The sequence below is a fragment of the Bombus pyrosoma genome, linkage group LG4, assembly GCF_014825855.1.
Source record: "Bombus pyrosoma isolate SC7728 linkage group LG4, ASM1482585v1, whole genome shotgun sequence".
NCBI lineage: Eukaryota > Metazoa > Arthropoda > Insecta > Hymenoptera > Apidae > Bombus > Bombus pyrosoma.
In genome coordinates, this window is record NC_057773.1 from 9,660,795 (window position 1) to 9,677,698 (window position 16,904).

General features: G+C 44.6%; 1 protein-coding gene across 2 annotated transcripts in view; it reads left to right on the forward strand.

Annotated features, from left to right (window-relative positions):
- Positions 1–16,904, forward strand: part of LOC122566749 (protein O-mannosyl-transferase TMTC2-like) — a 214,932-nt gene that overhangs the window by 161,483 nt on the left and 36,545 nt on the right. For both annotated transcript variants that reach the window (XM_043724447.1, XM_043724446.1), the window contains exon 8: positions 4,694–4,779. In XM_043724447.1, the coding sequence (XP_043580382.1) occupies positions 4,694–4,779 (86 nt within the window). The remainder of the gene's footprint in view (positions 1–4,693; positions 4,780–16,904) is intronic.

The window sequence follows — 16,904 nt, forward strand, 5'->3', positions numbered from 1 at the left end:
ACGCATCTGGAGTCGCTCTTCTTGCCTCTCGAACGGTCGATCGTTAAAACACGAGGATGGCCGTAAATCGTGGGTCGTTACGTTTCGGAAGCGGCGTTACTACGATGGAAAGATCCAATTATCGAACGAACACGGCGGTAGCCGGTTTCCCTTCGCGAGCCGTCAATCTCTCGGCGTAATACCAGCAACGTAACGAGCAGGCACAAAGATGAAAGGAACAACGGCCATGGGAGCCTTTCGGTGAATCCATCGGGAACGATGGAGCCGATGTTACCGGTCGAACACAGCCAACGACCGCCGATACCACCGCAACGATGTCGAGAAGAGGACGTCGACGACAATAGCCCCTCGTGCTCGATGAAGCAACGGTGACAGCGATGGCGAGGCTGACGCCGCTGGTGCTGGCAAACGACAATGGCGATGACGGTCATCACCGCGGCGCCATCTCCTATGAATGGCCGGCTGCCGATCGACCAAATTGATTTTCTCGCTCGATAGACGAAGGACAGCCTTCGATCGAATTACATGGGACTCACGACCGATTCGTCGCTTTTCTTGCAACGCTTGCCGACGCGGGATATCGCACATCGTTAACCTTACCTCCGTACATGGTTGTCGGCAGCGATCCTGCAATATATTGGAGGGACGTTTCATAGAGAGGAAACAGTAACTGGGTGAGGCTTCCAAAATTAAACGAAGCGATTCTGAAGGAAATTTATCTTTTCATGGTTGTCGTTGATCGTCTGTCACGAAGGACTTTTGTACGACGAGCCTTCTTTCCGGAAGCAGCAGTTTATTTCGAGTTCTCTTCGTGAAAATCGATAACAGGTTTATAATACATGGAAGATATTGTAGAAATAGAGATTAATATTTTTATATATCGAAGACCTTAAAAGCGTTGGAAGTATATTTATCGTAGAACAGCAAGCAACTGTAATATCACGTGGAATATGTTTGAAAAATATTAGCTGCAAACAATTTACACTTTGAACTCTGCCTTGAAAATTTATAGAATCTTCGAGCCTAGAATGTATATGTTTGAAAAATTTTCATCGTAAACAACTCGCTCTTTGAATCGCTCTTTAAATATCTATAAAATCTTCAAGCTCGATATTATCGCACAGAAGTATCGCCCGCTCGGAGCGTTTCACATGGTTGTTCCGAGAAAGTGTTCGGGAATAAAATCGAATATCAAGGGTACAGTAATTTCAATACCGCAAGAGCTTATTACCGAACACATATTACCGGCATCGTCATTATCGAACGCTCTGCGCAATATCCGGCAGCGATAATTATAGATATATCAGATATTCGTAGCGAACAATGCGACGTGGACGTACGAGTTATCGGCTGCCATTCAGCTTTGAGATTCCCGGCAGTAGTATCGATGCGTCGCTAGACAGACTCGTTAACGCGATAAAACCCCCCTGTGGCTGCAATTTTATTGAGATTTTTATTCATCCCTCTCGACGTAATCCGAGTCATTAACGAATAACGATGTCCCTGAAATCCATAAGCCCGGTCGGTTTATCGCTCGGCGTAACCCGTTTCCCAATCGACGATTAACCGAACTGCTATCGACGATTATGTGTATCGGCCCCTCTGACTGTGGAAACAGGGCGGTTTCGTCGGATCCATTTCGTCCCTGTACACACGATGTTTTCGTCCCCGATCAAACTTTCAGTCCGTCGAGTAATCGCATTAGCGGCTGTCAACTCTTCGAAAGAATCACCTTGTATAGTAATAAATTAACCGACAAGAGGCAAACAACGACGATACTCTCGGTCGAATTTATGCTTGACTCTTCGAATTCCAAACAACAGACATCAATTCAGTGATTCGTCCAACTTGATCGGGGACAGAGCGATTACTTAAAGTTACTCGAAGGGGGAAATAAATGAAGGGAATAATCGAATATGTTATACGGTCCGTTCCATTCAACGCCATCCCTTTCACCGTTCACAACTTGATCAATCGTCTATTCTTTGTATTTCTCACTGGAAGGTGTCTCCCTTTATCTATGAAAGCACAATCGTCGGGATATTTTCATCGAGTTACGCAGGCACCGATGTTTCCTGTAAACGCTACAGGCACGCGAACGTTTTCTGTTTCGGAGTCGCAACCATATTTCGTTGGATACTATGTTTGCTCGTACCCTCGGCTCGTTTATCGGTTGCGCGTTATGTTCAGCTTTATGGCCGTCTCTATTTTATTGGCGCAACACCTAAACGAACAGATAATATTTTCCATCGACCGACAAAACGCCATCACCTTCCATCCTCCATAGGCTTTCTTCCTTATTATCTAATCTTCTTTATTTTCTTTTTTCATTCTCGTATTTTCAATTCGTCTTTCAGAATCTTCTGGCTTTCGTTACTTGCAACTGGCACTCCTATCTCTTCTCTCACGCCGCAACGGCCAGGCGTCTCACGTATCTATATAGGGTTTGGATAAAATTTTCAACGAGCTAAAGGTTGGAACTGGAACGGCAGGAATATTCGAAGCTCGCTTTGTCATCGAGTCTAGCAATGGCACAAAGCCGCGCGTGTACAGTGTACACGCTTGTTGCGAAATGTCGTTACATACCTGGTCCCCGTGGTCGCTCGTTACATAGACGACGCTGCAAATAATAGAGCGAAGGACCGAACAATGCCTGAACAATGTATTTATTTTAACAATCGAGCGGGGCTAGCGCGGTCGTTTATCCACGACCCTTCGCGCCACCGGCCGTTCACCCTCGTCGTCGCGTAAACCACTCGAAATAAGCGCGATTGGAAGCGTCCTCGTACGAATCGTTGAAACTGGTTGACCGTTCGTTGAAACAGATTTACAGGAATAAAGCGAAACAATGGGTGGCCTCTCGGCGCAATTGTTATTGTCTGGGACACGTGTGTTCCCTTGTTGCGTACTGATAAATCCGACGAGAAACAACCACGATTAGAATCGTCGAGTAGGGATCGTTCGTCGAGTAAGAGTGTCGTTAAGGTCTCGGAAAGAAATTCCGAGCAAAGCGGAGTGTCTTTTAAAACGGTCGTTCCGCGGTAAAGAAGCAGTGAAGAAACGGTTTTAATAGCGTGTACCCGTTAACCGAGACTAGGTTGGAATAATAAATCGCGGGAAATATCGCGGACGATTGCAAATTGGTACAAACGAGAGGGATTGTTATGAGGAGAGAAAGAATAAAAATCCGGAGAGAGGTGGAAAGCGGTAATAGGTGGCGTTAGAGAGAAGGAGTCCATTATATATTGCGCGAATATTCATCTTGAAAGTTAACGAACGTGGAGTAGCGTCTCGTTAACGAACAGGAAAACTCTTCTGGTTCAGGCCGGTTCGCCTGACTGGAAAGAAAATATCTTCCTCTTTTTCTCATCCACCGACCACGTTCGTCTTCGTTTCCCTTCCCTTGCTTTCTCCCCTTGCTTTCTCTTTCTTTTTTCGCAGTCGCTCGAACGTTCACAAAGCGTGTCATTAGTATAAGTTTTTCACGACGAACTGGAACAAATTGAAACGACGCGAACCGGATTTTTATATTCGGTTAAAATAATGAAGCTTCGGCGCGAAACAGCAACGCGAAAGCTCTCGATCACGATCCTCGATATGTTTCTCCCCCACGGCCTCACCGATGATAAAACGTCGACGAAACGGTGGCGATTGTTAGCGTGACCTACCAGCCTGAAATTTTAATATCGACCGTTAATTTTTGTAGGTGTTACATTCAGCAACTCGACGAATGCTAGTCGAGTAAATGAACGAGACAACCTTAATAAAATATTCCACGCGCGAAAGGATTAACCGTCGACGATTGCCGAATACGAAGCCATGGATTATCGATCCATCGTGGAGAACGCACGTCTGCTTTTCTTCATCCAACTCAACCTTTTTTCAAGCTTCTAACGTCAAGCCGATATGCTCGATTGGCGTGACCGATCGATCGGGAAGCCTTCGCAAATCACTCGGTTCTGCGCGTCTTTGACGTGGAATAAGAGAAATAATAGAACGCGCGATGCAAACATAATATCTTTTAAGATATCGCCCCTACACGTCTCTCCGCCACCTTTTTCTCCTTCGCTTTCTCGAACTCTGGCAGATTCGATTTTAATGTGCAACTCGAGGAAAATTATTAGCGATAAAAGTACGACGCCTACCGGTAGCTCAGCCCGGTAAATCACCCCGTTTCGCAACACCCTCCCTTCACCCAAGGCCTTCACACTGACAAGTGATATTTTCATCGCTCGTAGAGTGACAACGTTCGAGGCAAGATTAATCACCGACGCGTTAAAATGAATTTTTCCCTAAAATATGTGCCACGATGGCACGTGGGCCCATGTGTAGGCGTTATAAAGTTCGTTTATTGGCACCCTCCTCGTCCCAACCCTCGTTCGTTTCCCGTACGCTCGTTACACCGTTCGACCTCTGCACGATAAGTCATCGGTTGACAAGTAATATTTTTATCGTTTCTGAGAGTGGCATTGTTCGAACGATGATTAATCGTTCCTCGTCCGAGATTGTTATCGATGGAGAGCACTCGGGCACGTTGCGATCGCGGTTCCATCGCATAGCACTAGACTGGTAGGTTCCACCAACAAATCTCGTAAACCTGTTAAAATAAATACTTAAATCTTCGAAAATTTCTACCCGAATATTAAGCGGAGATTGCGTTCACTAATCGATCGTTTCTGCCGGTCTGTTCCAGGGGAATACTGCAGCAAGGCAGGAAGAATTACGAGGAGGCGATTTTGAGTTATCAGCGAGCGATCCATTTCCGGCCTTCGTTAGCTCGTAAGTATTTCCATTATTTCTCAAGTAACCTTTGCAACAAGAAACGATCGAGTTTCCAATGGAATTCTCGAGTTTCTCGATTTTTTCCACGGACGTGTTCCCCTCGAGCCGCCCTCCCTACACCCATCGAAAGGTATGCAAGGTTGGAAATTGATGTTAATGTTCCGAGGCTCGAATTGGCGAAATATAGTTTGACGCAGCCGGCGTGCACCATTAATGAACCTCGGTCGCAAGTTATCGCAGTTCATTAGGGCACTGAAGCGGCAATTCTCGCGTGAAAAATAGAACGACCCTTCGCGTTTCACTTTGTTCAAGCCGCGAAAAAACCCTATGAAGTACCGTACATTCCGCGAGAACTTGTTCGCTAAATACACGTTTAACAAGAGTTCTTCTCGTCGAACGGTTGTTACGCGAAATACATATCTCGTGGTAATAACATGTAGCCTACCGAAGTCTAGTAATTTGATTCTCTGTTTCAAAGCGATCAAGCCACCAAAAGACAATCATTGTATACTGTTCTTCGAGATTAACAAAACACCGTCTAGTCGACTACGTTATTTACTCGTGCCACTGAAAGTATTCCAGCAAGACATAGCTAGGAGATATAGCTACGTTCATTAGGATGCACAATGCACAAGATCTTTTGTACGAAGGGTGAAACTGTCACTGGCTTTCCTGTTAACACCCTCTGGGAACGTGTCGCGCATTCCCCGCAGGGAAAGTTGACCGTCAACCCCGACAGTAAGCTCCACGGGACGTCACGGTCGAAACTCCATCGAAAAATCTCATATTTGTTCTTCTTTAGGCGCGTAATCGCGCGTGCTCAAGAATGTCGACGAAAATTTCACGACGAAGAGAAAGGGGATGCCTTTCAAGGCGGCTGGAGAGGGAAAAAAAGCGTGGGTCGGAGCTGACGGTGTTTGCCGTATACTCCGGCGAGAGATATTTACCTCGTAGCTCGCCGATATACTGTTTCCGGTTAAATCGCGGTCCAGAGTCACCGGCTTTCGTCCACGTATCCTCGGCTACGTAAATATTATTCCTATTTATTTCGCAGCGGTTTGTGGTTTCCGTTGTACGACTTCTCTTGCCGAGACGGCATTAAGCCCGGCAGAAATACCTTCTGAAAATATCAACACTGCTCTCTAAACCACCGAATACTTTCACGACAATGTGGTCGAACGAACTAGAAACCTCGCGACAATCTTTTAAACGTAAACCATCGCGTGATTTTTCCATACACTCTGAACCAACGATTCTTCTACAAAACGAAGAACTCACGAATCGTTTTCTTATTTCGCTCGTTAATTCCTGAAAGTCAGAAATTGCTCGTATCATAGGATCCATTGGGTTCTCGCTTTGCTTCGCTGGAAAACAATATCCGCGTAATCAGCGACGATTTTTTGCCACGGTTCTAGCACAAAATCCACGTACACGCGGTAGGCGTAACCGCAGCAGAGAATCGGGGGACCGGTTCGGTTCCTTAACGAGCCACCTTTTGCCCAGGAGAGCGAGACGGGCTGGAAAGGGTGGCGCGAGGTCGGAAAAGAACAGAACGACCGTCGTTTGTCACGTGGACCGTACGATCCACGTACGACGATTTACTTCGACCGTCCTGGGAATGGTTCATTACCGAGCAAATGCTCCGGCCTGCCGCGATATTGATCTTATTTTACGCTTTCCACTTGCCTGGCTATTTATTATTGCGTCCTACCGGCTCCACCGTATTCCTTCGTGTCGACTCGCTCCGACGCTCGTCTCTTGCTCGTTAACGATTACGCCACGCTAACCTCGCGATACTGTCGCCATTTTCTCCCTTTAATGATTTAATATACGACTAAACGAATTTAATAACTATCAAGTATGAATTACTGCGTTAAACATCGTGTAGGTCGTCAGTGACCAACAATAGAGTTTCAACTCAGACTGCGAACGCTTTTCCAATAGCATTTGCATAAAATATAAATTCCTTTGTGCAGATATTCATTAAATTATATCGTGTATAAAATGGCGTAATTAATTTGATTCTAATTACTAACTTTTCTCGAGTTTTACGTTTTGTTTGCTCGTTCGAATCGACGTAAGTTACTTTATAGGTTTAGGATATTTATCGCTTTCATAGTTGAATTATAGCTCGGATACAGTTATGAATTTTCAAATGAAACATCGTACGATTGTAAACACGTGTAAAGGTAAGAATAGATTTCGCGGAACTTCGCCTAAATTTAGTCTATCAGAGCCGGATAGACGGCATCGTTCCATCGTTCTACAAAGGCTATAAAAAAAGCGGGATGGTACCGAAGCTCTGGGAAGATCGATTTTAAGTGTTTAGTCAGAGTTATTTCGAAGGCATTTCAACTTTGTTCGTAAAACAACGAGCTTCTCGGTATAAGCGAGAGAAAGAAAGAGAGAAAGAGAGAGAGAGAGAAAGCGCGCACGAGGATGGCTTGAATCGTTTAATCAACCGGTTGTTCTATCGGAAACACTTGGCCTCTCGAGGCGACGGGCTTCGTACAACTTGGAAATTCAATCAGCCCGCGTTCACCTAGCTAAAATAAATATATTTGCGAAATAATTTCTCCGTTATTATTCAAAACGATGAGAGATGGTCTTCAGTTGTCTGGTCTACCCCCGATTTGATCCTTCTACCCTCTTTTTTTCCCCGTCTCGAAAGTTTCGAAACATCGGTTCGTTTCAACGTAACTAGTTTTCCGTATAAATTATAGTACCATTCGTCTCGTTAAAAACGAAACGAATACAGCGGGCAGCTCGGTTTTTCACGTCATTTTCAAACGAGAGAAATAAGGGCGGGCGCGAATTATATCCAGCCATGCATTACTTTTACGCGAGGAAAAAGCTGCTTTATCAATGCTGTTTACACGGTGAATTTTCGCAGAACGATTATAACACGATTCCGTGGAGCAAAATATGCCGGGGCTGCGCGGAAAGCACGGGCCCCGAGAAGAGACAGCATTTCTCTGTCCGCCCGGCACTTCCTCGAAACGCATTTGCATCCATAAGCGAACTAGTTGGCAAGCGTATAAAGCGGACCTGCAAGAACATCGTCCCGCGCTCGCTCGTCAGATTTCATCTTCGTCCAGCAACTAATTTGCTCGATCCCTGTCCACTTGTTCGCCTGGTTCCGGTCACTTGCTTGGCGTCGTTCGTGCGTTATCATCGTGATTCAACGTCCAGCCACGAATATCGAACCACCTCGAAGCTCTTACGACGACCAGAGATTCTAACTTTCCTTTTCACGTTTACGAGCTTCAAAAACGACCGTGATTTTTATATGTTGAGGTTATTAGATGTATAAAGAGAGAAACGCGTGGATAAATTGCAAGGTAGAAAATATATTTTAATACAGAAGTGTAAGTACAAGTAGGAATATAATTTGAGCTGGTCCAGATCCGCACGCTAGCAGTGTGTTACCCTATTATAACTGAAAACCCCGAAGCCAACGTCGCCAGTCTAGTGTTTATGGTCTGCCTTCGTCCCAGTCTTTTGTCTATACGCCGTCGATGGCTTCAGTGCTTGAGAAAACTAAAAAAACCCAGATATAGAGTTTCCCGAGAATTGGCGAGAGAGTAGAACACACGAAAGGATGTTTCAGCAAACTACACGTTCTCAACATGATGGAGCTTGAAAATCGTGTTTCGCGATTGCATGGTCAAGTTGGTGGTTCGTTGTAAGAGAGTTAGCGATCGACATTAAACTGTTTACAGGTAGATCAACAGCTGACGAGATTCGTATCTCGGTAGTGTGTGATTTATAATGTTTATCGGTGATCCGTTTGCTACAGGTGTAACTCTCGACCCAGATTTCCATCTCCGTGAATTTGCACACGTTTGAGAAAAGAATGGAGAGAAACGAACGAATCTGATAGCCGCAATTAATAATTCGAAATATCGGTTCCATTATCGCGCTTCTTTAAACCAAACAATGTAATACGGTTACACAGTACGTGGATAAATCAACGGGCAATAAAGGCGTAAAACACATAATAGGCGTTGTTATTTGCGTAATTACCAATTAACTGTTCAGGCAATCGTCAATATTTAACATAATACCCGATACCGTGTAAAACACGTATTCTGTACAGCTGATCTTGTCGAACGAAATACCACTTCGAACATCACGTCAGCGATTTTCAATTGTTATTCAAATACGAAGAAACAATGATCGATACGTCGTCGTGGAGAATCATCGATTCTTCACTCGCAGCTGGCTAACTCATCGCGTCGTAATCGAATTTGCATCCGCGGGGACGGTTTCAACCGGGACGTCGAAACTTCCGTATTCGAGATAATACGGGGCGTTATCAGCTTCTGACCCGTAAGGTTCGTTAAACTTTTATTTTTTTTTCTTTGGTCTCGCGAGTCCGCGAAATAAATTCTCTCGGTCTCGTGGCAGAGAGGCAGAGGATAAAAAGAAAAAGAGTAGTGAAAGAGAGGTGAATGGAAAAAAAAATAGTAGATAAAGGACAAACGGTGACCAAAGTGGACGAGCAAAGGTGAGATAAATAGCCAAGGATCGAGACTACTCTGGCGAAACGATCGAACGATGCCGCGTTATAAAAGCCTCGCGTCTACAGGATGTGTATTAAAAGTTTCGCGAAGTTGGCGAACGTAATTTAACCGATCTTCCGTTCAGCCGCTTTAGCCGGAGTAATTTTATCGGCGTCGTAAAATTTGTTGAGCGCGACACCCGCCTTCTAGCCAGACGATATGGAAAGTTTGAATTTTCAGCCAGGTCTGCAAAGAGACATCCGTAAACTTCGTTACCTGCGCGCTGTTTTTATCGACGCTATCGGCGTATATACCTTTGTCTCCCCTTTCGTTTTCTCCTCTTTTTGCATTTTTCCTATTTTCTTCCTATCCCCATTTTTCTTCCTTTTTTAGTAAAAAAATGTTCTGCGTTCACGGTGGCGTCCTTTGTGAGATATTCGAATGGAAAAATTCGTTCTAATTCGACGTTTAGGCTGCAAAGAGCGTAGACTGTAGAGTGACGCAAAGTAACGATTGCTTGTGTAACAATCTTTCAGATGTAAAATAATATATACTTTTGGTAGAAGTATCGAACGGATAAATACTTCTTCTTTTTTTTTGTGTAAATTATAATTCATTGAATTTTGATTCGCGTAACAATCGAGTTATGATATATTCGGAATGATTTCTGGTTGAATTCTGTTGGTTTGCCTGTGTGCTGTGTCTTTTATAAATATTGATGTTGCTATTGACCGATCTCCGTTCACCTGGAGGTGATGTCGCGTGGCTTGATTGATGCAGTTTGTGAAGGTACATCATTTTGGTAACTCAATTATGGAGGAAGGAATATACGTCCTCTTCTTTCAATTGTACCACAGAAATATAATTTATCGACAGAACTGTAATTATTAATCACGCGTTGTTCGCGATTTGATTGTCCAGATTTATCGTAGGTTTTGCCTAATTGCCAATGAAATATTTTTGAGGTAATTATGCTTGCAAATTGTTTACGAACGTTTAATGGTTTTACGTATAAACAAAATGAAATTCAGGCATGTCAATGTTTACAATAACATAATAAACAAATGATGTATCCCAGACGTCTTTTTACGTCAAGGAATAATGCCATTCCATCTTTAAACTAAATAAACATTAAACAGAGCAAACGATGTATTTACGTATGCGGGTGTATCGTGTAATGGGAAATAACGTGACTGGCGTTTGTAACCGAGAAGTATCAGGTTAATTTGTAGGTCGCACTTGATTGATGTTTGACATTTACATATTAAACAGAATTTGACGGAATGTAATTATTTATTAAATTAGACGAGGCAATTATTTATATATCGATCGCTAAAGGGACATGTTCAAAATGAAAATATAATCCAGTCTGCAACCACAAATATTTATATTTAAAATCTGCTCCCTAGATTTCACCAAGGTACGCTATATTAAAAAATCCATATTTCCAACAACGACGATCTCTCCGTGACCTACAGCAACACTTTCTACATTCTCGCCCGAGAGATCTAGCAGAACGTACCGTCGATTTCGACGTTCTTTCCGTGCTCCGTTGACGTGCTTGTTATCGAATATACCAATGAATCCAGGAAGCCTCGCACTCGAACGAGTCCCGACAATTTCCAAAGACAGGCCCATGTCGCGCTCGATTCTCCGAAGTTCGAGAATATTGCGGAAATGGAGAACAAGAAAGTTTCGAGTCTGACACGGAATACAGAGAATACAGGATTCGCCAACTGCTGTGAGATTCGCGCGCGAGTTACGCATTTGAATATACACATTTAGTACACGCTAAATTGTCTGCGATCTCATCTTTTGTACGCAAGCAAGCTCGGGATTTGATCAGATTCGCACGGAACTTCGACACGTACTGCGAAACGTTCCTTCTTCGGGGGGGCAAAGCAACGAACGAAGAAATGGTAAACGGCGGGATTTCTAGTGGCCTCTTGACTTGCCAAGGAAATTCTCAATTTGATCGTATTGATGCGTCGCAGCGTATCAATTCGCTCGGTGTGGTAGCTGATAAACACCGAGTAAACATTGATTCGATCAATATTGGCGAAGGCAAATGCAAGAAACAGCGGTGAATATAAACGCGCGAACGAAGAAGGAACTGGCGTGGCCCGGCAGAATGGTCTGTGTACTTTTGTTTTATGCTCAAGTAAGCGCTCGTTGTTATTCGTTCTGGCAAGGTTATATTACTATAGGATCGTTTGGTGCCGTGATTTCTAAGAGATAGAAATAAACACGTGTTCCGCAGCGCGGAGGTTGTAAAAGGGAGCAACGTGAGAGAACGATGCGAGAGGATAAATCAGTCGTGAAAAGGCGAGTGTGCAGGTGTCGAATTACGATTCACTGTTCTACTGGAACGGTACATCACGATAAAAAGAGAAAGAAATTGAGAGAGAGAGAGAGAGAGAGAGAGAGAGAGAGAAAAGGACACGGGAACCGACGCATACGGAAAGTAAAAAATGTAACCTGGCTGGTAATTTCATCAGATGAAATGAGCGAAGTATTGACCTTTGCCGTGCTCTAACGTAAACGAAAGTAGACCCACGAGGCCAATGAAACAAGTGGCCTTTTCAGCTACTTTTAATTATAATCCGAGCTTTAAATTGCTCGCGAGAAGTAGAGCGACTTTCGATTGTTGCCGGTCTGAGAGAATGGAGAGCGACCACGGCCAACGTTGACGACGTTGGCGGAGCGGTGAGGAGACGGGGATGGTGGGATGGAGAAGAAGGGTGGCAAGGGACAAAAGGAACGACGTCGAGAGCCCTTTGTAGTAATTTTCGCGCCTCCTGCGCGGAAAAATTCGAAGCGAAAAAAAAGGAAAGTAAAAAAGGAAAAGAGAAAAAGTAAAAAAGAAGGAAGAGTCTTTCTGCCCGGAGGAGCTTCCCGAGCGGAGCGCCACAATTAAACGCTACGGCCGCGTTGAAATCGTTACGTGTACGTGGAGGCTGCTTAACCGTGAAGCGTGCACCACGTAATCGGCTAATATGGCTCGAGCACTTTCATGGATAATCGCCTCCATCCCTCTCGAGAGGGACAAACGCTTCAAGTGGCCGCCAAGTGTTTGGGGGGTAAAAAGCCGCGACATCACGCTAATAACGTGCATTATTAATAAAGCACCGGCGCCTGGTCTCGAGATCGATCCTCCTACACGAGTGCCGCCACTTTTACCTTGTACATGGTCGGTATGTCTGGTTAACGCGCGCTTGAAACGAGAAAATATTGTGCTACCGTGTTTCGAACGAGAAAGAAACGAACAACTTGGAGGATATTCTCGATAGTCCATCTTTAGACATTCGCCAACATATTCTCAAGTAAATTTCCCTTTAAACTAGCACCGGTTTTTTTCTTTTCGAACAAACTATCGATAGAGGACCCAAAATGAAACTTAAATCTCGACTGGAAAAGTGAAACGAAGTTCGGCCAACGTTGAAGCGCCAAGAAACGTTTTAAAGTTTGTTCAAAGCTATGTGGACGAAAGAGGGACAGGAGCAAGAAGGAGGGAGGGGAAAAAAGCGGTAACACCTGAAGGCCCCGATTCCCTTTGAACTACGATGTCTCGTAGCAGGAAACGCCTCGGGCCGAAGACTTACTGCGACAGAAACTTTCCAGACTACCCGTTTGGCTGCGTACGTAAAACGCCTTGCGCGATACACAAGTGACTCAATTAAAGCAACCAACTTCCAGCAGGGAAGCTGGAGAACCGACGAGCAAACAGACGTGTCGGCGAGCACTCGTGAAGTGTACACCCGGCCGTCGCTTCGCGTCTGTACACAGTCATCGGTTCTCCGCGAATGAAACGAGAGGATCTTTATGGTGTTCCAAGTTCGCCTCACGGTCTTACCGAACAACGACAATTAAATTGACGAACTTCGATCCCTGGAGAACATCGTTTGTTAGAAATGGAATAAGACCGTACGTGGTCGGAGAGAAAACGAGGTCCCCGTGACCATAACAAAATTCTCCCGCCGTTTTAACCATTAATAACTTCTGTTCAAATATCTGTTACCATAACAAGTGTGATCAGTCCCTCTGGAAATTCCATCTCAATTACCATAAATGGAATTTGCAAAGAGAGAATGTTCAAACTATGGCGAGCAAACCGGTTTTGTAGAGAAATACACTACGTGCAGTCACTTACAAGATTTGTATAAACAGAACTGTGCTTCTAACCACGGTAACGTCATTTCCTGAAACAATAAACAACTGTTACGTGTCATCAAACACTCTCTACTAGGCAATGATTAATGATTACCCGAACGTGTATGGGATAGCGTATCTGATACATTTCGAGCAAGCCCGAAAGCTCGATTTCAAGGGTGGAACGTATCCTGGAACGTAGAAACAAGGGACGATACGGTGTATTCGTGAGGTGAGAGAATACAGCTGATAGGTGTTAATTACTACCTCTTAACTATCGAACGGCAAGCAAGAACGGTAATCCATTAGGAATAATGACCATGGTCTATGCACGCGAGATGTGACTGGATTAACCAGTCGTTCGGAAAACCGGTATCGTTATTACAAATTCCTCGTCCCTTCCTGTAGCACATTACTCTGCACGCGTGTACGCCAGTTACACCCGTAGACACGATAGCCTTGGCTGTCGTGTGTGTCGTTAATTGAATTAATTACGAACGAGGGCCCTCTAAACGTTAAGGACGATGAGATTAACGCATGCAAGATACTCCACCGAATGTTTGCTATTTAGATTACAGTATTTACTTGAAAACAAGCATATTTATACTTTATGCTATAGGCTTCTCAATTTATTTATCGTTCGTTTTACGTAAACTTTTCTCGAGTAAAGATAAATCCGTTAACTTTAGTACGTACACGTGCTATCACGTACAGTCTACCTTGAACTTTCCCTTTCGACGCTCCACTGCGGATTAGAGTTCAAAATGTATAGAAGTTAAGCGGCACGAGTATATGTATATATATATATGTGTGTGTGTGTGTCTGTGTGTGTGTCTGTGTGTGTGTCTGTGTGTGTGTGTCTGTGTGTGTGTCTGTGTGTGTGTGTCTGTGTGTGTGTGTTTGTGTGCAGTGGAATTTTAAGCTGAAGACGAGGAACGACGCTAGGGAGATAACGACACTTTACGATGTAACACAGCGTCGTTTAATATTAGTTCGAACGATCGAACATCCGGCAAGCTCGATAAGAACACGTTCATGCAACTTTGACTACTGGAGTAAGTCAATATATCGCCAACCGCGTGGAAGGTACGATCAGACTACGAGTAGTACAGGTAGCCGCATAAGTAGACCTGGCCAAGTAGTATAGGTGAACGGAAAATCATAGTTGTACGAGCAATGGAACGCATCGAGTAGAGAACTGTCGAATAAAAATCGAATGTCCCTGTTAGTGTCTCTTTCGGCAGATCAAACGCGAATAAAATTTATTTATTTACTTACTCACTCATTGTACGGGAAAAAGTTCTCATTACAACATTTCCAAATGAAAAGAAAATAATCCATAAAAAACAACCATCAGAGGAAGTCCCTGATCGCGTCACTTTCAACAAATTTAACGCGAATGAAATGACTAATCAAGTCGACGATGCGAACAGGAAACGTACAACTGTAAAAGTAAAATGAAACTTAGCGAAAAATTTATCATTCGTTTAACAGACTCGTATTCCGCTGTTCCCCTCCATCGACGAAAAAATACGATTCGGCTTTGCGCGCCGATCGCGCGACGACAATCGCTCGAAATCTGAGCGTGATTAATTGCTCGCCGCGACAACTTTCCGGCGTAATTTTCCCGCCATCGCCATTGCCGACGTCGTTCCCCGGTATGTTGGCTTCAAACATCGATCACAGTAAAATTAGATGAATTACCGCGCAATAACTTAATAGCGCGGTCGATCAAGATCCATAGGACTCTCTCTCGACACACGTCGGAAACAACTCGTCCTTTCACATGTTAACCGTGCGTCGATGAACTCGCAGGTCGAAACCGTAAATTTCATTAATCAACAAAATTAACAGATCCGTCGGCCAGAGGACCTAGCTGGCGATCACGCGAATTTTGTTTGATTAATTACGCTCACGTTGCACTTTGCATTTATTACAAACCCAACCGTGTGATTTCCCATCAACTCCCTTCCAAATTTTATCAAATTTCGACGTTTCCGTTCGACCAGAAAATAAAGGAATTCTAAAGTAGATAAGCGCGTAGGGGAGGGGGGCGCCCTGTTTGGTGCTCGCCTTGTTCTTCGTAACCCCCGAACAAGCATAGAGATTCCCAGTTGGATCGTCGGAAATTAGCCAGGTTGCCGTACGAGCACTTAACACGATTGATTCGCCCGAACACGGCAATTCGGCCGAGGACTTCCGCTGCACCTTACCACAACCTCCTCTTTTCTCTCTCTCTCTTTCCCTATCTATCTATCTATCTATCTATCTATCTATCTATCTATCTATCTATCCTTCGCGTAGATACTTTGATCCTTCCTTCGTCCCGATGGAAATCGTCGAAGTGGCGGTAGCAGGGAATATCCAGGAAACTGGAATTTGAGATTCGCGAAATTGCTTACAAAATTACGCTCGGTTGATCCGAGCATTCGGACCGACCTTTGGTCTACCGAAACGAAAATCGACGCAAGGAATTGCTTGGAAACGAAGCTCCGTTAACTTCGCGAGCGTCACTTCGTTTGCGAAACTGTTGTTCTCTTCTTCAGAAAATATCACGCTCAAAATAATCGTGTCTGTGGGCTAGGAAACGAGCCAGGCTACTCGTCTACTCGGGCGAGTAAAGTTTCTCCTTTAAAAGGACGAGCCGTGCAACACAAGGGCGAATTTCGAGGACGGCCACTCCTCCAAGTCCCCGAACGGCGCACCTTGCTTCGCCACTTTTTAGCCGAACCCCTAACTGGCCTTCGCTACTTCACTTCGATGTTGCTCCAACGTGACGCGTGTGAGGATAAAAAAAAAAAAAAGAAAAAAGAAAACAGCGAGGAGAACGGAAGGAGCAAAACGGAAGCGAAGGACGGGCCAAAGGTAAACGCATTTAGGTACGCACACGAAGTTGAACGTGCACAGACGCGGGCTTAGGCGCTCATACACGCGAGCGCGCATATAAACACACTAGATACACGGAAACCGTAAACACACATATCGACGGGCTCGCACATTTTCATCCTCGGCCGGTCGATACAGCCGGTACGTCCCTCGTGTGCACCTCCAATACGTACACACTCGTGCCACGAAACGAACGAACGCATTTTTGTGCTCACGACTCGTGCTGAAACGGCCGCGATAATTTACGAATTATTTTAACCAATTAATTTACGACGACTCCCTCTGCCTCGGTAGAGTTGTTATTCCTTTATTCGCTCGCAGCTTTGGATTCGTAATGGGAAGGGAAAACAACGTTTCGTCTAATGGCACGGGAACTGCGATAAAATTTCCGTTTGCTCACCGCGGCGAACAGTGAAAGAGGTTCGCGCTACACGACATCGAATTAGCACGAATTACACACAATAACTCTGCAAATGGTGTTTTATCGCGGCGATTCAGCGGAACGCGTTTCCCGGACTCGTTGCTACCGTTCGCGAGTCTTCGTTCTACAACTATGTCGCGCGTAACCGCCGCGAGATTTCA